At 45.0% G+C, this 21,378-nt stretch overlaps 1 protein-coding gene across 1 annotated transcript; it reads right to left on the bottom strand.

The window, feature by feature from the left end:
- Positions 1-54: 54 nt before the first annotated feature.
- si:dkeyp-27e10.3 (UPF0606 protein KIAA1549) lies at positions 55-18,608 on the bottom strand. The gene is made up of 20 exons (XM_015010055.2): positions 17,429-18,608; positions 13,981-15,168; positions 13,821-13,903; positions 13,327-13,626; positions 13,070-13,256; positions 12,865-12,924; positions 12,621-12,772; positions 11,667-11,844; positions 11,392-11,576; positions 11,111-11,316; positions 10,743-10,870; positions 10,592-10,606; positions 8,781-8,989; positions 8,477-8,712; positions 7,962-8,097; positions 6,213-6,398; positions 6,032-6,084; positions 5,825-5,952; positions 4,778-4,932; positions 55-4,489 (listed from the first exon to the last, which is right to left on the bottom strand). Exons 1-20 carry the CDS (start codon positions 17,694-17,696, stop codon positions 4,265-4,267), a joined length of 4,278 nt encoding a protein of 1,425 aa, XP_014865541.2. The 5' UTR covers positions 17,697-18,608; the 3' UTR covers positions 55-4,264.
- Between the last annotated feature and the right edge of the window lie 2,770 nt (positions 18,609-21,378).

The following is a 21,378-nucleotide window of genomic DNA, read 5'->3' as shown; positions in this document are numbered from 1 at the left end:
ATTTCATCAGTTTAAAGTGGATAAAAGCAGAAAGTTTTCATAAATGACAACAGGTTTGACTCCGAATGTGTCTTTAATGTCTGTTAACACAATCAGTCGGACTTGAAACACCAGATTATGAAGCTCACAGAGCGTCTAGGAGGCGAGGCTCGCCATGAGACCCTGAGACCCGGCCCGGCCCACGAGTCCATCAGGTCACAGCTGGACTCACCGAGTCAGGGCAGGCCGTCGGGTTCTGAAGAACAAACAGGAATGTGGTTGAGCTCAGAGCAACAGCTGAGTGGATGTTCCTTCATGACAAAACTGCAGTTTTCACTGAGGACCAGATATTCTTCATTTCTCAGAGCGGGGTCAATTCGTACCCAGAATTAGTTTGGATGATCCCACCCTGGGTGTCCACAGGTCTTTCACTCCCATTCTGGGTCTCTTTGGACCCAACTTAAGCTTTGACTTTAAGGACTCCATTACAACCAACTCATGGTTCACTTGGCAGCCTGGAGACCATGAGGACGGTCCAGCTGCCGCTCTGTTAACAAACACATCTAAAATACCAGTTTTGCACTACAACAGTGAATCAATTGGTCCAAAAATATACAGAGTTCAGGTAAAAATGATGGTGTACATTATTAGGTCCAACATGACGAAGGAGAAAAAAGATGTGAGAATCACAAAACTCCAAATGGAATATTTTTGGACAGTCTGTTTAGTGAAGGATCTTCTGTGACCTGCGAGCATCGAACCACCGAGTCATGGAGGAACATCCACCTTGTGACTGTTTGCTGGAAACATTCAGGAGGAACCTGCAGACTGGAACATCTGCAGGACTTTTGTCGTTTTCATGATGGTGATCTGGTGGCTTTCAGATCCACCTGGAGTCTGTGAAATAGCACCATGTGATCCTGTGGGCGTGGCTAAGCCCTACAGCTTGACGGACAGGTGCATTGTCCAATCAGAGTTCCAAGCCAGTAGCATTCTGCAGTTGGTCCATGAAGGATGAGTTGGCACCAGGCCGAGCTGATCTTCCAGTCCATTTAGCAATCACAGATAAAATATTTTTAGATATATTTATATATATTTCTATTCAACATCATGTCCACTTTCATTTATACACTATTTACTAGAGCCATCTTCTTTTAGATTAAAAAATATCATTTGGAAATGTATTTAAAAAAAGCTGATGAATAATGAGCTGAGACATTAATCACTGCTCACTGACCGAGACGTGAAACAACTCTTCACTGTTTGAACTTTTACGTATTTTAGCAGCATGCTGAACATTATTGGGGACATCAAAAACAGCTAAAGCCTTAAACATGGTGGAACATGCCAAGAAAAGCAGAAGCTCATGTGGAAACACAAACAGACAAAAGGTCAACGGCTTTCCAGAAAGCAACAGATTCTTTCAGCAGAGAGACGCAGCCGTCTGGTAACGGCTGAATCAAAGCGTCAGGACTTCCTGAGACAAGTTGGGCTTGTGGACGCCATGGGACAGAAGAAGAAGAAGCAGCTTGTCCAAAACTGCACTTGAACTCCAGCAAGCCTTCATCTAGATGTGTGCAGACTTCCAGTAAAGCTGCCACAAACAGAAAATAAAGTAATAATGGCCTGCGCCTCGGGTTGGGTTTTTGGAGCCACATGAACTTTTAACAAACCAGAACATGAAGCGTCCCAACTGCAGAAAGTGCAACACTAGCCCAATAGAGAATTATCTTATTGTAGTTCAGCTCAATGAGGAATGGACACTTTGATTCAGCTGGCTCATCCTAACAGGACAACATAGGAGCTGTTTTCTTCTCCAACATTCAAGATTTCAATTCTAGACCTCAGGAGGAATTCTAGGATCTGATGGAAATGTGCAAACGTTCAGCTTGACTCTCGTATTTTGAAATGAAAAAGGACCTTATCCTTTCATTGCCGTGTGGACAGAGTTGTCCAAACGCTGCTCAACAAGCTGACTGAACAATGTAGAGCTTGTCATATCAGCGTAACCTTGGTAACGGTTACACGTTAGAGAAGCTGCCGGCGAGACAAACGCAGCTCTTTGACTGACCTGAGCAGAAACCAGTAAACCACCGTCAGCCTGACTTTGAACCAAGGTGTGTTTGGACCAGAGCAGCACTTCTTATGCTTTTATCACTGGGTCCTTTTCAGCTGTGATTACAAAACCGCAACGTAAGCTCCTACCACCGCGAGTTCACTCTGGACATTTCCTGCTGCTGCAGGGCTGGGGCCGCTTGGAAGCATCACCAACTGAACGAGGTCTCGTTCAGATGCTAAATGTGTGGGTCTGTTGCCAATAATTCTGTTTTCAGCGATTATGCTCTCAAAACATGAAAAGTTCTACCAAATTCCATGGAAGATAAACTAAACCAACAGCTCAGGTTGGTGACATTTCTTTTCCTTTTCTCCTCCCTTTTTTGGAGCTTCACTGAAAAGAGGAATCATTCTTTTCATGGCTGTTCCTCTTGTGTGCAGCATCAAACTGTTCACTGAGAAGCAGCTGCAGCTGAGGAGAATACCAAGACTCCCATCTCCACACTCCTACAGAAACACTGGAACCATCTCCAACATAACATTAGCGCCATCTTCAGTGTCTACAGAAAACAGATGGGAGCAACAGATAAATCACAAAAAGCTGGAGAAGTGATGCTTTTGCTGCAATTTCTTTTTTACCACCGATACACAAACACACAAGCTAGCAGCGATGCAACGCAACAAACGGTCTCAGAATCTACAGCAAGCTCAAACACAAGAGTTTACAACCATGGAACAGTAGTTTGGTCTTTTTTTGATTTAAATAAAGCATTAAAGCATCATTTCATATATAAGCAATAAAAAATACAGAACATCTCAATACTCCAATAGTAACTCTCACATTAATATTGTGCTCGTTGGGATTCTATTTCTAAGTATTTCATTTATATACCTTTATATGAACACACACACATACATACACACACATATATATGTATGTATTTGTGTGTGTATTTTGTCATGCTGTCAGAACTTTGCTGCACCTCCTGCTATAAACAGTGCAAATATATTTTCTGTATGGTTCGTAGATGCATACATGATCACCGTGGCTGATGGATCATGGAAGGCAGTATGTGGTCAATGTGTAAATGTAATGAGGCTGACAATTAGCACCACAGGGAATCCAGAAAGATTACCCACTTCAGAACTTCAGAAGGAACGATACACCCCCAAGAATGGGCAAATGCCCGCAGGTTCTGGAAGGACAGTGAGCTTCACATGTTCCCTCTAGGTTAACAATGGCCCAATTATCCTGGAAACAACGATCTGCTGCAGATTTTCACTTTCCCATTTATCTCAGAAGGCTAAAAAGGTTGAATAAAGTCCACGTAAGAATCAAAACTAATCTAGAAAACACTGGAGCAACATTTTTAAAACCCTAAAAGGGGGAACCCATACCAGATTATTCAGAAGGTCAATTTAATCCAGAAGTGATAATCTGCTGTAGAACCATAAGACCCATCATCAGGTCTACAAGGGTTCAGAAGTTTCTTCATGTGAAGAATTACCTCAACAAGGACTGATGGGTCATCCAGCCTTCATAACTCTAGTAGGGAGCAGTGACCAAAGGTTTAAAGGGCCTTTTACACCAGGAACTCAAAGACAATAGCAAAACAGTTTGTTGTACAACTCCTAGACATTCACTCAGCAAGGTCAACAATGTTGCTTTAAGCAAAAGAGCAGGATGTGTGACTAGTTCACTAAAGACCAACTGAAAACTCTCCCACTAAGATAGGTTCAGAAATTGAGAAGTACAATCCAAGTTCAAAACCAAACCAATCGCAATGCTTCTGCTTCAGAACTCCAACAGGTATTATCCACTTCAGAAGGCCAGGAGGGATGAGCTCCTAGAGTTGAAGGTAGATGACTAGACCACAAAAGGCCATCAACTTCACAACTCCAGAGGGACCTCTCATTTCATGGTTGGGGGCTGTATTGTTGTTCCAGAAGTTCAAAAAGGATGATTCAGTGTAGGAGTCCAGGTCGGCCGATCCTCAGTGATCTACTCCAGGAAGCACTTTAGTGGAAATGTGAATCTGGGCAATGAATGCAGGGCGAAAGGGTAGTGGACAGACAAATAAAAAGATAAAACCCTGTTAAGTCCTGGTGGTCGTCAGGAGACGCTGCCATTTAGATCATGGGTATTTTACGATTAGCGGCACAGTTCAAGGTACTTAACCAACTAGTAGAACAGCTACTGTAACTCCTGATTTAAAAAGGTGCAGGTCAGTTAAGGGTAGCTGGTCACTGCCGCCTGTTTCTGGGCCAGCCGTCGCAGCTCCTCCCTGATCGCCTTGATGAGAGAGGCGGATGTGTGGGCAGATGGTGAGGCATCCTCTGGTGGATATTCTGGGGTGGGCGAGGTTAAGAGGAGGGGTGGAGCTGATGGGTCCCGTAATGAAGAGCTGGGCATTTGAAAAACAGATGAAGAGGAGAACTCAGGGAACGACAGCACCTGGAGAAAATACAAGGATGAGTTAATTCTCAACAAACGGGGCGAGGCTGTAGATTAGAACGACGTTCAGAGCATCTTTAGCATCCCATTGCACTTTATTTATAAAGCACTTTGAAAAGGAACAACAAGGCTGACTGAGGTTCAATAAAACATGTCTGTTGTGAGTAACACCACTGGTAGGGTAGAACTAAATGAGATATACACTCTTGTACCCCAAAAGTTCCTGTCAGTCATTTAACCAATAGAACTGTTCTGTATGGTCTGGATCTCGTCCGTTTCATGGCTTACACTTTCTCTGCTACCTCCAGGTCTGGATAGGTCCTGGTCTGAGTGCTGCTGGTGCCAGCTGGAGCCAGTGGGTCCAGACATGCTGCGACCTACTCCAGGGTACGCACCGATCTGACTGGACAAACCCACCTGAGTCAGATGGTGAAGCTGGGCCCCTGGAGGGTAACAGAAAGACACAGACAAGACAATAAAGGCCCCCACATAATGAGGCGTACTTCAGTCTGTGGAGGTCCGCGCGAACTCTATGGGGACTCAAAGTGGACGTCCGCCAGACATGTCTGTGGAAGGATACATTTTTATGACCGCTGCCCGCCCGGTGGAAATATTGTTAACATCAAACTGGATTTCATGACACACCGAGCTGCTGAGGTTAGGGTGGGGGTCACATCACTTCATATTATTTTAAAGTCAACATGATACAGTGATGTCACAAAAAGCAAACATGCTCCACAGCAACAGGCTTTATTAGCTACATTTACACTGACATGGTGTATTACACAGAGAGGTGGTCTCTGATGATCGGGTATCTGCTCATTGTGGATAGCTGTACAAATTATTACGTCGACCAAAATTGTGCTTCTGGAACATAATAAGTTAAGCTTATTATGAATGGATCCTGTTTGATTGCAGTTGTATTCAGAGCTCCTCTGCCCCAATGAGCAGCAGGAAGCTCTGCTGACTCAGCAGAGGCTCTTTGACGTTGATGGATGAACCAACATGTGAACCATTCTGTCCCGCACTGACAGGTGTGTTGAGGCTTCCCAGAAGGAGAAGAAACAAAGCTAGGCACCCAACTAGCTCATCAAACTTGCTAGTATCCACTAGGATTGTGGTAAATAAAGAAATTTGTCTCAAGACAATTTTAGGCAATCAGTACACCTGAATATAAAGTCTCAACCATCCACAGATAGTACGCGCAGAGTCCACGCAGTATGCCCGAGTATGTGGGGGTGTTAAGAGTATTTCTGGGTCACCAATTTGTTGGTGGGGGGTGAGAGCAGGAGTGTGGTGACTCAGATCAGAAGACTGGATGTTTGCTCATTGTACCTGTACTGCCCCCAACAGGTCGGGGTCTGGAAGATGAAGGAGGGTCTTCATACTTCCCCCTGTTGGAGTACACTGACTCCTGCAGTTGTTCTCCAGTAGAAACGTATCCTCCTGAGCCCAGGCCCTGCCTGATTGGGACACAGACACAGAGTTAATCCTTCAGTCTACAGACCTGGGCGTGTTTCTAAGTGTCCAGATGAAGCTGACCTCTGCAGCAGACCCTGGATGGATGTGGGGGAGACTCCCAACTCCGCGTATCTCTGCGGACAAAAGTAGAAACATTTCACAGTGCATAACTAAAGTATTTGATCTCAATGTGGAAAATAAGTTGTTGGAGTTGAGGGGCTGCAGAGTAAGACTCCAACTGCCCATCGCCCAGGTCACTCACTACGCCACTGGCCTGTGAAGATGGTGATACCAAGGCGAAGGCATCATCCAGCAGGGAGTGCATCTGCTGCCGGGCTTCCTCAATAGAAGGCTGGGGGGGCATGTAAGGAGGAGGAGCTGGGGCTGAGTCAAACACCTCATCAGTAGGGGAGGGACTGCCGTGGTCTGGGGGCAGGTCAGGGTCCGACTGCCAGGAAACGGATCAGAGAAGATGTTCAGCTGTGGTGGTTCTTAACGGGCCCACCTGGGAATCTGAAAGTCAAATTTTATCATTTCACAAAGACCCCATCAGAGCGACATCAGACCAATCCTCAGCTGAACTGTGGTACTCATACCAACCACTGTAACAGAATGACCATCCGCCAAACACAAACAGGTGAAGCAGTGCCTCACTTGTCCTCATGAAAAGTAAGATCGGTTATAACAATGACAGAAAATTATTTTGTCCATTTATCAATCATTTTATTGTCTGTAAGATTAGAGATTCAGCAATTGTATGATAAAAATTTCCACATTTATGCATTGCCTGTTCAAATACATGGAAGAAGTATGAGGTGAGGCAGTACTGTGTCTCACCTCTAGGGGCGCTGTGTCACACACAAGGGAATAAAGTAGATAGTTGGTGCATATTTATCGGTGTCTCTCTTTACGTTCATGTTTGATCACAGTGTGTCTGATATATTCAATAACTAAGACGGACATATTTGATTTTTCTGACTGGCCATGCAGTGAAAATGTGCGGGGTGAGGCACAAAGTACCATGCCACACAGATAGGGGGCATTGCTGAGCCCCACTGGCACAATGTGCAGCAGGTGCTTTTCTTCTACACATCAAAAAGACTGATAAAAGTCGGCCAGATGCAAAAAATACTGTCAGAATACAAATATTCCAAAACAGCTCTTCTCTTTGGTAAGCAGGTTAGATCACTGAGAATGTTAAAATTTAATAAAAAAATTAAAAAAAACAGATTAATGCACTCTGCTCAGCTCTTCCCCATTTTCATAACCACCTCAGGGATGGCGCCAGCCCACCGAGCTTGGTATTGTCCACCAGCGATTTGAGTGGCAACAGACTGCATGTCTTAATTGGTCCGTGATTTACATCAATGCAGGCCGGACTTCGCAAAGTGCAAACATCTCAACAACTGCAGTGGACCAGCAGACGTGGAGGAGCGTAATTATGACTTTAATTTAACTGCGGTCAACATGGTCAAAGATGGAGGATGAGGAGAGAAGTTCATCTGGGCCGGTGCCTGATGGGACCGCTGTACGAGGAGGAGCAGAGGAACGACTGATTGGTCAGAAGTTCTGCCATCTTTTGGAGCGGGATGAGCTGCTAGCCGTACATCTGTGGTGTAAAACACCAGAACCAGAGCATTAACTTGGTATGATGTACACATTATTATCCATCACTACACTGGTTTGGTTCTCCTCCTGCTGGTGACATTGTGGCCAGGTGAGGAACGGAGAGCTTCACTCTGAACAGTTTTTAACTTCAGTGACAGGAAGTTAACCTGCAACCTGACGTAGCCCGCCCACTAATGAAGACCCATTCATAACATCCCTCTCTCATTGTGATTGGTCCAGTTCTGTTTGACGGATGTTTCCTGATTAGTGGCCCGACTGTTGACTGATTTTACCACATCATTTCCAGCTCCATAGCAAATCATTAAAAGCATTTTCCCAAAACTGTACAGCTCTGATATTTCCCACAGTGGACTGATTTGTGGTTAACTTTGGTTTGTCCCACCATGTACGCTACATTGTTGAGTCCGGGGTACTTCCTGTAGGTGGCGCTCTGGTCTGTGAGCAGCCGATCTCTGTCTGTATCTGGAAGACTTCCTGGTCCTTGATGAGGCCTCCGGCCCCGAGGAGAGCGCCTCCCTCTGGAGAGAAAAAACACACAAAAAGGATCTGATTCAGCTTTGAGCTACACTGGATTATCTATCTTTAAATTACAAAGTGTTGCTTTGATTATCTCCTTTGAGACAAGAAGTACAGCTTTAGTGCAGAGAAGCATGAAAACAGATTCAGCAAAGTTAGATTTTATCTCCTCAGGGTCCAAAGAATCAGAAACTACTAAAGGTAAAGAAAGCAGAACCTGAAGTTAAACAGGTAACGCATGTTTGAGTTCTTTTTACCATTTACAACATCTATTTCTTAAAGTAACCAGATAATTTTATCATTTCTAACAAACAGAGACAACTGACACAGATTTATCCCAGTTCAAACTTCGCAGCTCGGATGTCGTTGGCCGACCCTGACCTTTTCCTGGAATCTGCGGGGGTCAGAGGTGAGGCTCCCTCGGCCTGAAGGATGCAGTCCATGTGGTCGTGGGCGGAGCTGTAGAGCCGCTGGGCCGCTTCGCTCTGAACCGGCCCGTCTCCAAAAGCATCCATGATGTCGTCCATGGAAGGAAACTCACACTGGCCCCGCCTCTTTGCACGTTGGCGCAGTTTGTTCCTGTGATGCTCGATCTCAGACTTGTGCCTTAGTGCCACCTGTTGGACAACAGAAAATATGCTTTATTATGACTTATGGCAGCATGCGGGTTATGTGCCTGACCTACCTCAGTATTGACCTTTTCAGTGAGGGAGGGACTCGGCTGTGGCGGGCCGTGTGCCGCAGGCGGACTTGGTCGCGGCTGCATGGCAATAAGTTGCACCTTGTTGGCCTGGCGACGGGTTCCATCTGAAGAGCCACGGGAGAGACGGTCAACATGGTCAAAGATGGAGGATGAGGAGAGAAGTTCATCTGGACCGCTGCCTGATGGGACCGCTGGGGGTAGAGGAACAACTGACTGATCAGTGAACTGTTCAAACCCAAAAAGAGTCTCTGACTCTCAGGAGGAGTCAAAAAAAGTTATTATTTTACACACATCAACCAACCACCTGGTACCAAGTAGAGCAGCTAAATCTACAAATATTTTATATTCTGATGCCTTCATCATTTCACAGAAGTCAGAGAACATTCCCTGAACAAACTGGACAAGTGTGAGGACGACGCAGTCCTGGTGGCTTAGGGTCTTCATCTTTCTGCAGTCGATGGACAGTCGGCAGCAAGAGATGGACAAAAATCTGTCAGTTTGAGACGAGGTGAAGAGTGGAGTCTGCAGGGGAACCGACCCGACCCCAGTCACAGCCAAATGTCTTTTCATGTATTCATTTGAATGTAAAATAGTGTGGTGGTGAACTGATCACTGAATCAACTGTAACACGTGGTGGCAACCAAACTATTTACTATATTAGAGTCTCACTACACATTAATTACATACAAACTAAAATGTATAAAAAATTGTGTAAAAATAAATGATGAAGGGGATTAAAATCAAGCACTGAAGCAACTTATGAAATAAAAACTGGTCATTTTACCTGAGGTTTAGTTGGAGTTTAGCTTTAACATCTAAACTATATGATTTTCCAACTTTGCTTATTTTGCTTAAGGGAAGTTCAAAATTGTTGTTTTTGCAGTTCAGTCCAAACACAAATGCTGTTTTAAAAGACAGAAATAATGACATTTTACAATCAAAACCCACAAAGAACCTCCCATAAAAAATTATGTTCCAAACTCCGAACCGCAACATGAAACACAATCAACATTTTCCAGATCAAATTTTCACTTGAGAAATGTATTTGTTGGACAAAGTTTAGGAAACATTTTAAAACTGAATCTCTTTAGTTTCAATTAAAAACAAAAAGTAAATTTTATTAACTTACATTAATGTCTACATGATTCTGTCCATGAAGACCACCACACTCATCGATGCCGCCATGTTGTTACTAGCAAATGTTTTATATTTCTCAACATGTTGTAGTGTTGGATGCTTACCCTACACTGCCCCCTAGAGTCCAGGAGAATATGTGAAGCTGTATAGAGTTAAGTCCTGATTCCATGTCTGTTTCCCACATGATGCACACACTGGTCAAGCGAAAACAAGCTGAAGAGGTCGATGTGTTGCATACCCCCCAACACTGATGCTGCACATCTCCTCCTGTCATCCCACACAACCAAAATCATTTTTGAAAACTCAGCTGTGCAGGATGTTACTGTTTAAACTTGTGATTAATTAAAGAGCTGACACGAGCTCACATGCTGCTCATCTTTTTATTTGTTTTACCCAGTTGCTCAGTCTCCTGGTTGTTTCTCAGTGGTCTGCAGTTTTTCAGTCTCATCTGATTCCTAGTCCAGCAGTCACCTTCCTCAACATAAACACCCCCAGATTCCTTAAAAGCCTTGGCAAATGTCTTATTTTCCAGGTTGGATTTTGCTCATGAAAGCATCGTTTTGCATCTACTTCAGAATAAGCTAGATGAAGCTGTATGAGAGGGATGAGGTAAGTAATAATAAGAGTAGCATCAATGTGTAAATGGCTAAACTTACCTATTTTGCTCCTCCCTTCATTCATGGGTGCAATAAATAGAAAAACGGAAAGAAAATTGATCAAAAAACAATATGTTGATCTGCTCCTCATTATCCTAATATGTGACTCCTTCCTACTTAAAGTTTACATGATGACATCATCAGGTCTTACCATTTTTAGGGGCCTTCCTGTGGTGTTTGCCCTCACTGGGTGTGGCCACAGGTCTGGTGCTTTCCTCTGCCGACTCCCTGCCGCTGGATTGCTCACTTCCTAACGAGTCTCCGTCTGAAGGGCTGAGCCTAAGGGGAACAATGTCTCAGTCCAGCAGCTGGTTGAACATAAACTGAATTGATAGGTGGAAAAATGTTGTTGAGGACTTTTCTAAGACTTGTAGTCGTTTGAGATAACAGGGGCATATCGACATCTTCTATCCAGACAACAGGAGAATAATTTTAAAGTTGAATGTTTGAAGTGACAAAAGCAGCAGAAATGTTTAGCAAACTCAACTATTTAAAGAGGTTTTACAGGAGTTCGCTGACCTTCCCCTGCGGCGACTTGAACGTGCTGCTTTAGTGGATGATCCTTTGGACTTGGGAGTGTTGAGATCTCCGCCATCGGAGGGCATGGCCTCTTTTATTGGGGCAGGTAATGGGCCCGTCTCCTGGATCACCATGATGTCGTCTTTACTGTGCTGACCAAGATGGAGCTTTGCAAAGTCAAAGCCTTTGACACTAGGAGCTTGAAGCTGCAGAGGACACCAGTGTCAGAGTTGAACTTGTTTCCATCTCAACCAGAGGAAATCTACCACTTCCAGCTGTACCTTCTGCCTCTGCTGGATGGTGTTGATGGCATCCGGTTGAAACTCGAGCTTCTCAGACCCACAAAGCTTCCAGTAGAGAATGATAATAATGAAGACAGCCAGTAGGACAGGGACAACCACCCCTACGATCAACCAAATGCTGCTGCTCTGAGTCTCAGCCGGAGGAACAGAAAGAGTCTCTACAGCTGAACACAGGACAGGAACAGATGAGTCTGACCTGATGCCTCAGATTTAAACCCCAGGAACATCCGTCTCTGATTTAGCTTCTCACTCACGTTGAGCCAGAGGCCTCTGGACTCGGTGTCCAAGAACAATGGCGGCCCTCTGTAGGTCCAGGCGGTTCATGGTGGCTGCAGTTACCTCTGCCGGGACCCTCTCCCCACCGGGACCCTCTACGAAGTAAAACACCTCTAGGGGGCGCTCTGGACCGGACAGCCTGGATATCCGCACCACCTGACACACAACCATGGAGATTTATTAGATCCGACAGAATTTCCAAGCCGACTGATTTTTCCATAGAAAGTTCTGCATCTGAATGCATATTTTGGAATTTGGGTTTTCTCATGAGGAACCATAATGAAGAATAAACAGGTGGTTTTTGATTTTGTTTTAAAACTTAACATCAATTTATTCAATGTGTCTGTCATCCTGGGTACATTTTGCACAGGTGAAACACAAAATAGAACAAAAGTTCAGGCTACATAGGAAGCCAGAGCAGCCGTGGAGAATCAGATGGTCCAATTCCATTTATAGAAGTGAATTGAATATATAAAAATTAACCATTCAGGGTGAGTCCCATTCTGTAGCAGCTGCTTCAGTTGAGCTGCCAGTCGCTCATGGAGGGCAGTGAGTTTCTGCAGCCAGTAGGCCTGGATCATGTCAGGTCCTGGTGCTGTCCAGTTTTTTATACCTGAGAGTCTTTGTTGGACATCTGCCACAGTGATGGTTACCGGGGCTTGTTCAGGGAGATGTATATATATACATATATATATACACACACACACACACACACACACAGGCACTAGTGACCTTTATTCAACAGTAATCTGACAGAAGGAGGTAAAGCAAAGAAACTGCAGACGGGCAGTTCAGTTTAAAGCGCCAATTCACAACAAGTGTCGTTTTGAGTCAGTTTACAAGGAAGTCAGTCAAATGATCACATGACCTTCACAGGTATGAAAGACCTTCAAATTAAAATGAATCATTTTACTGTATGTTTCATGTTTTACCTGCAAACTGTTGTTGCCCACAGCGGTTGCTCTTCTCCAGCGCCTCCTGCTGGCCTCTTGCAGTCCTTCCTCCAGTAGCACAGCCAGTCGTCTTTCCAGACGAGCTTTAAAACTCCTCTCAGCCACCTGCTGCTCATGAACACCCAGCAGGACTGAAACAGCACAGAGCACCAAGAAAAACTCTCAGACCTGAAGGTTTGACCTGTTTAAACCTTCTTTAGGTTGAGTTGAGCTGCGTTTGTACCTGTACGGACCCACGTGTCACGCAGGTGGTGGGACATATTTAGCTCAGGATAGTAGAAGGCTGTGAACACAAGCATTTCAAATTTAAACTCACACTTGTTACAGTGCATGTGTTTAACCCTTTGAACTGTTTTCTACTTCTATGAAATGTGGCTGAACTATTCAGCGATCGGCAGTGTTCAACCTTCAGTTGTGTGTTGACGTACGTTCTGCAATCTGCAGAGCAGGAAATCCAACATAGAAGCTGAACTCCACCAAGCTGAGCTTCCTCAGGTGTTCGCTAACCTCTGACCCCGCCAAATAGCCCCTCCCATCTCGTACAGCGAAAGTGATGTCAACAGGAACCTTCTGCCCCACTGCTGGCCAGCCTTTGCTCATTGTGATGTTCAGCAGCTGTGTGAAGAGGTCAGAGATGTAACTATCTGACCTGACATCAGCGCGTCAATGAACAGGTGAGACTCACCTGGACGGTGATGTTTCCTCCCTCATGTGACCTTCTTCGGCTCTCTGCATATGCCATTATCAGCCCTCGCTCCACCCTTTCACTAAAGTTGCACACTCTGACATCAACATGGGTGGGAACAAACTGCAGCACCGAGTGGATCTGGTACCAGAGGTCAGGTATGGTATAGAGAGGGGAAACTGTAGGAATGGGGCCTGAACTGCGCGGTGACTGACGGAGAGCATTGATGACAGATACGGCAGTGAATATCATTGGTCCAGACACGACACGAAAGGCAAAACTGGATGGAGTTCTCAGGAACTGAAAAACAGAGCAGAGAGAATCAAGCTTGTTTGGGTCATCCTGAAGTCAGAAAATGCTGACCAAACTCCTTCAGGTGAAATAATGCTGGATTTGCTTAGCTTATGCACAGTATAGTTTATTCTTTACAATAATTAGTAATAATAAGGAACCAGCTTTGAAACCAGAGACCGTACATGGGTTCACATGATTACCTGCAGCTCTATTGAGCGGTTGAACTCTCTCCTCAGGACATCGCGGACATGACTGAACCCGGCCGATGAGCCTTTAGAACTCACTGCAGAACAAACAAGTTCATCAGGTGGCTGAAGGAAGAAGCAGCGATTCCTGTCACATGCAGGCTGGGGGACTTACCCACTCTGACCAGGTACAGCTCAGGCTTGGTGACATTGCACAGGTACTGTCTGGTGAGCGGAGTCTGGGCCCCTTTGGGTGTGGTAACTGGGGGCCCTCTGGTGAGGCTGATGGAGGTAATCTGGGTGGTAGTCGTTATGGCTGGAGGTTTTGCTGTTTTTTCTGTGATCACTGATGGTCTTTCTGGTTTGACAGGCCGAACCGGTGGACCCAGTGGAGGAGGGGGTGGCACCTGGCTGGTAGTGTTAGATGGGGGACGAGGAGGGAGGCCTGGACCATGGTCTTTGGTTTTTGGAGAAGGTGGAGCAGGAGTGGAAGGGGTTTGGGAGGTGTTTGGTAGAGTAGGTGACTTTTCACTTGTAAGAGCAGGTGAGGGAGTGACGGGAGGGAAGGGTCCCCGTGGTGGATGTTTATGCTCTAGATCTGGTGGAGGCCCACTGAGGGTTGGGACTGGGGTCAGAGGAGAAAGGTGAGTTTGTGTTGTTGTGGGAGTAATGGAGGGTCTGGACTTGGTACCATGTATCTGGTCCTCCTTCTTCCTCTCCTTTTCCTTCTGCTTTTCCCGGGCCAGAAGGTTGGTGTAGTACTCCAGACTGTTCATGTCCGGCAGCAGCACCTCCGTCGGTTCCAGAGGCATCATGTCCTCCGGGTCGTATTCCTCATCCCATGTGGAAAAAACATCCAGATGGGCAGTGTGGGTGTGAAGGGGAACAGTAGGAGTAGAGGAGGGGGTCATGGGGGGACGGGAGAACAGAGGGAGTGTTGGACGGGGCGGGAAGGCCGTGTCATAAGAGACCCAGTCCCCATCAGAGTCCGCGTCCCAAGGGTGGCTTGGTAGTGGCGTGGCAAGGCCCAGTTCCTCCCCGTCAGGCACCATGAAGGACAGAGTCTCCAGGTAGTCCCCAGAGCCCCATGCTTCCTCTAGGGAGGGGCCCTGCTCCCAGGGGGGTGGAGGGGTGAGAGTGGGCTGGCTGTGTGGGGGGAGTACCGGGGGGAGACTGGGGGCCAGCAGGTCTGGAGGTCTCAGCAGTAGGTGGATGCCCTGAGCACCAGCTTCCTGGTCCTCTGCTGAGCCAGCTCCAGCACTGTTACCATGGTAACCAAAGTCTGAGGCCCCCCTGGGGGGGGCGGGTGATGGTGATGAATTATGTGACGATGACCCCATTGTCCTGTTCAAATCCAACACACCTGTAGAGAATAAAAGAAGAGAATGTGATGAATCTGACCCCTGAACCTTTGGTTGGGCCCCTGAAAGTTTCTGAGGGCCACAAACTACCTGACCCCCTGAACCTTCATCACACAGAAGTGTTCGATATGGAAATGTGCTGGTCATAAAGAGGTGCTAGCGAGACTCATGCAGCTCTGAGAGCTAAAGTCTAAAGGGGATGATTGTTTTTCTCTGGGTCTCAGAACAAAACAGCTATAACTAGATGACTAGACAGTCAAAGGCCTTTGACTAGACAGCTTCATTTAAACATAATTTCCACCATTTTATGATAGTGCTTGAATGGAAGAATGACAAAACCAAGTGATGATCAACCAATTAACTGGGCTGCCATACTGGTCCCCTGGCTTGTCGGCACCGTTTTGGACTTTTTAAAATTAACTGGCTGGCCCAGTCACACCTCTCCTTCCTGACTCCTAGTTCTTCTACCGTTTAGCTACAGGTGTCCATTTGGTTCCTGTCAACCGTAACGCTGGCGCACGCCGTCAGTAGCAGCTTGTTCTGTCGGTTGGTGGTACACAGAACCCGCCTGCATGGAGACGAGCAGCTCAGTGAAGATTTCTCTGCTTTCTGGTCAAAGCAGCAGAACCAGCGCAGCCATTAGGAGCAGGAAGCTAGTCGTGGATCATAACGTCTCATCTGAAGGTTTTCTCGCTTCTCCTCAGTCTCCTGGTTGCAGGTCAACTTTCATTGCTGCGTTTGGATCAATAAATGTTTCTGATGATAGCAGAGGTATTGATCTGTTAGCTCTTTGCTAATGTTTAGCTCCACAGGGTCTACAGCTGATCAAGCTCAGATATGTTTGTCATATTTCAGTTTTACCTGTTTATTGTAATGGTTGCATATTTTGAGGTATTTAGTCTGAATATTCTGTATATAGTTACCATAAATCAACAGCAGAACCGTCTGGTTGACCATGAAGTAATGCTGTGATTGGTTGATTTATTGTGTTGCTGTAATATTTTACTTTAACTCACAAAAGGTTCCAAAATATTATTTTTTTAAATAATATTGTGTATTGATCTGAAAATATTGTAGTAACTGTCGTTCTCATAGAAGGTACTCCTTGCTCAGTGAGTCTGGTTGTTCAGAACCTCCAGTCAGCGCAGCACACAGCCTGGTTCTGGTTCTGGTTCTGCTGGGAATGTCTTCCTGTCAAAAGGGAGAGTTGATTTGATCCAACCAAAAGGTTGAATTTCCACAGACACAAATGATTTACTTCCAGTCACTCAGATGAAGCACATGGATAATAGGATGAAGCTGATCTTAAATATCTGGACATTCATTTAGATTTTGATGAGTGAAATTATTAATAAGCAGAAAGTTCCTTTCAGTGGATTAATTAATAACAGAGGAATCAGATGTTTTATGTTCACACCCAAAGACTCATTTTTACTGTGATGATTTTCAGTGAAGCTGATCGTCTCTTTATTAATGACGAGAATATTAAAGCTGATCGTTCTTTAAACACACACAGCCTCTTTCATCTGGCCTGTTTCCATGGCAACGCCGTGCAGCAGAATCATGTGCAGGATAGATAGATAGATAGATAGATAGATAGATAGATAGATAGATAGATAGATAGATAGATAGATAGATAGATAGATAGATAGATAGATAGATAGATAGATCTGTCGATCTGATTGGTGGATGTAGCTGATGATGTGGTTCTGACTAAAACCAGGAAGATGGACCACATGGCCTGCTCTGCATCCAGAACCAGTACCAAACATGGAGAAGCAGCATTCAGTTTCTATGCACCACAGATCTGGAACAAACTCCCAGAAAACTGCAAAACAACCGAAACACTGAGTTCCTTTAAATCCAGAATAAAAACTCGTCAAGTTACAGCTGCTATGGACTAATAACTGAAACAATGATTATTAATTAATAATTTTATGATAATTTTTTAATAACATCTGAGAAAAAGTTTTTTCCTCTTTGCTGTTTTCATGTGATGCACCTGCAGCTGCTTGTTTCTGAATGCTGGAAAAATAAATTTGCCTTCCAGCCTCCAGTCAGACGTCGACAGGTCACATGATTCACTGAGAGCGTGTGTGTGTGTGTGTGTGTGTGTGTGTGTGTGTGTGTGAGGACAGAGTGAGTCAGTGATGTGGGAGGATTGACAACATGAACATAAAATCAGAAATAGAAACAGATTCCAGATTCTTCTTCTGGAGGCCACGACACCAATTAGCAGGAGTTGGAAGAAATGCAGCTTACCTGCAGCAGGTGAGCTTGTGGTCGTCATGGAAACCAGTGTGCCAGCCACCAGAAACATCACAGCGAGCGTTTGTGTGCATGACGTGGCTCTGGGGTCCATTCCGGTCCTGGTCCTGAAGCTGGAGCCCAGCAGGATCACAAGGTCCGACATCCTCAGAGGACCAGCGGTCTGACAGGGACGCTGGGAGCCGAGGGCCCGACAGGAGGACCTGGGCAGCAGGAGACACTCACCTGACTCACCTGCCATCAGTACAGGACGCGTTGTCATAGCGACAACTCGTCCTGATGGTTTTCCTGAGGTTTTAAAGCCAAACCAAACGAAGCCACGGCTGTTTACACATCTTACAACTTCCTGTTGACCTTTCACTGACCTCCAGAGAAAAAGGCCCAGAGGTTCTGCTCACCCTGACCCGATTGAACCTGGAGTCTGCAACAGAACCATCGAAAGGTTCTGGCGGCAACACCAACGTTGCTCATGGAAACTGCAGCAACTGTGATGTCATCAGGTCAATCTGGTCCACGGAGCAGAAGTTTCTCCAACCAGGTGTGCCTAATAAAGTGGCCAGTGAGAGGATATCTGGACCTGGTGAACCGGGCCAAAGTTCTCCTTCTTTGAAGGTCCAAAAGGCGTCAAGTTAACATTTTATCAAGTTAACACAAAGATCAAAGATCGGATTCAAAACGAACCAACTGGAATTTCAGTCTCTGGAAATCTGGACCGGTTCGGGTCCATTAGCTCTCTGGTTGTTTCGTCATGAAGCAGCTCCTGGTACTTACTTTCATCAATTTGGACCTGAAAGGTTCGGTCCAGGATTTCAAATCTGCTGATTGATCAGGGTTCGGTACCGGCCCGTATCTGATGTCTGAGGCCCGGATCCTCACACCTCTGACGGTTCGGCCCGGTCTCCTCTCACATTGACCCAGTTATGAGCCCAATCTCATCCATCCGCTCATTGCAGAACACCAGGGTCCAGATTCCTGACGGTTCCGGAACCGGAGACTCCTCCCTTCTGGATCCGAGACTGAAGGCTTCGCAGCGGGCACAGAGCCGCAGCTGCAACCGCTTAAAGACATCGAGCTCCGGCGATGCAGATCAACCCAGGGATCCGAACCGAACCGAACCATCAGCACCACAGCATGCTTTAAAACCTCAGCCAGCAGCCGGACCTACCTGCCATCCTGGAGATGCGGTTCGGGCGCGTCACGCCTCTCCGCTCCGCGAAGGAGGAAGAGGAGGAGGAGGAGGAGGAAGAGGAGGAGGTCCCTGCAGAATCTCTCCTTCCTCCTCTCGGTCCGCAGTCTTCCTCTCCTCCAGTAGTAACCTGCTCCCTCCGACCCGGTTCTGTTGGCGTCGGTACCAACAGAACCGACTCAGGATGTTCCGATCCAAAAGGGCGGCTTGCCGTGTCTCCTCTGTGACCCAGATAGTCCATGGGCCAGAGGCCAAAATTTGACATTTTTGTCCATTTCAGGGTGGCAAAGTCTATCAATATTTTTTGAAAAGATACATGTGTCTAGTGAATATTTTGGTATGATAGCCCTTCCAAAATGGTAGCTGAGTCATAGTTATCTCATGAAGTAAACAACCCCTTTGGAAAAATTCTGTATTTTGGGACTGCTGTATCTCTGGTTTAGGGTCATGGTATGGGCATTTGTCAAAGGTTTATAATGCAATATTTGGTATCATCTTAAAGGGGACACTCTTGGCTTTCATTTAAGCCATGTTTTGAGTTTCTCTGACCAACACAGAGGTCATTAGAGGTCGTTAAACCAAAATTATTACACATTTTTCCACATCTTTTGACCAAACTAGATACACTTCTTTCATCCCAGCGGTATCCAGGGACATCAGGGACACAAGAGTTAATGACTAAAATACTCAACAGACTCTAAGGAATCAGAAAATGTATGATATGCCTACACTGTCTGTCTATGGGAGGCGATTATGAGCTGTAATTTGAAGGTACAGACTTGGGCTATAACCTTAACTGGTGTATATGTTGGGGGTTTAGTGGGGGTTGTTTAGCGTGTCACTCTTGTCTAGTGTGTTAGTTATAAAAAAGTTAATCAGTAATAGTAGAAATGTACACTTACATAGACTTTAGGATGCTGTATTGGCCTATTTATCAGATTTTGTGAGTTTTTCCATCCTGGGCTACACAATAGTAGCCCAGGATGGCCACATAGAGACATAGCAGAATGAGAGAGGAGACCACCCTCATTAAATGACAAATTCTGAGGTAAAATAAAAAAAAATGATTATTTTCAGATGCTTAGGCTACTATTGACAGCATAATTCAGATTATTGTATTACATTTCTGCCAACAGATGATAACCTTAGGCCAGTGGTTCTTAACCTTTTTTGAGGTACCAAACCATCAGATTCATATGCGCATTCACCGAACCCTTCTTTTGTGACAAATAAAATGATTTTTTCCAAATTCACTCCAAGATCACCAAGTCGTCTTGAAAGGTAGAGTCTCTGACAACAGTTCTTCAAAATATAGTCATGTGCCACAGTTTCAACAGGTTGGCCATCGAGAGAAACTGGAACCACTTTAAGGTCTCGTTTAGATCATTTAATTAGCTCTACATTCTTAAGAGAATGAAAAATTAATAATCATTAAAGACTTTGCGGTATTCTGATTTAGTAATGTAATTATATTAGTTGTGTTACCACCCCCACACCACTAGAGGCAGTACCAACCCCAAAAAGATGTACTAAGGAGCAGATTTAGAAGTACACCAAAAGCTACAGAAAGCTTCAGGTGACCAGCAGCATTGAACAGCCTTTGTTTGTCTGCTATTCATTTACTACCACATTTCTTTTAACCCAGCTGTACCTGAGAGGAAGTTAACTACTGCAATACTCAACAGACTAAGGCAGTGGTCTCAAACTGCATTCCTCAAGGGCCAGAGTCCTGCAACTTTTAGATGTGTCCCTTGTTATACACACCTAAATTCATTGGCTGAACTACCTTACCAGCATGCAGTCTTATATTTCAAAGCAGTCTTGGTGCAACATTAGAGCTTGCACATTTCTGAGCTCTTCAGCCTGTTTGCACATCAGGTAGCTTGCATGCTACCCAACTGTTCCTGATGCTGGGGGTCCTCACATACATAGCAAGATAGTAGGCTATTAGACTATTAGATGTGAGGACATAAACCTGTACCAGCTAGATGGCTATATAGATAGGCAGACCATAGTCAGACAGAAAGACAAAGAACTTTATTGTAATCATATGCTGACATTAAAATTTATTGCCTTGAGTAATAGAATTGCCAATAAAAAAGTGAAAAATTGCTCAAAGTATAAAAGTGTATAGTCAAATAAAAATAAATATTTAAAAGGAAAAATATGTAAATGTATAACTTTAAGTCAATGAATTTGTATGTCCAGTCAGTTCAGTTTTTAATATATAAAAACTCCCTTAGGATCTTCAGCAAGACTGTCTCCTGCTCTCTACATAAAGCTGCAGTATGTAATGTTTATTAAAAAAAATATATTTTTTACTTAACTGAAATTATCACTATGTCCTGAGAATATAAGATGGATAATCTGTGTAAAGAATTAGCTCCTCTGCCTTCTCCCTCTGGACCTGCTGTCATCTGAACAAATATTCTGCTCTGTCAGACACAAACAATCAGAACGGGAAGAGGGTCTTGGTGCTGTCAGTCATCCTCATATAGGTGCTGCTCTACCCTGGTTTTCCTGGAACATTAAGTTGGTTCTCCACCATTAGCATATTTAGAAACATAAACATGAGGTTGATTGACAGTGCTAAGACCCTCCTCCTGACTGGGTGTTTTTGACTGGTTGTTCTTTTAGCGCTGTCAATCAATCTAATGCTCATGCTTCTAAATATGCAAATGGTGGAGAAGCAACTTAATGTCCCAGGAAAACTGGAGTAGAGCGGTGCCTTTGTCTGCTGCTGTACATTGCAAGATAG

The sequence above is a fragment of the Poecilia mexicana genome, unplaced genomic scaffold, assembly GCF_051168715.1.
Source record: "Poecilia mexicana isolate PSO_F unplaced genomic scaffold, ASM5116871v1 scaffold_23, whole genome shotgun sequence".
Classification (NCBI taxonomy): Eukaryota; Metazoa; Chordata; class Actinopteri; order Cyprinodontiformes; family Poeciliidae; genus Poecilia; species Poecilia mexicana.
This window is presented reverse-complemented; position numbering and strand designations above follow the sequence as displayed.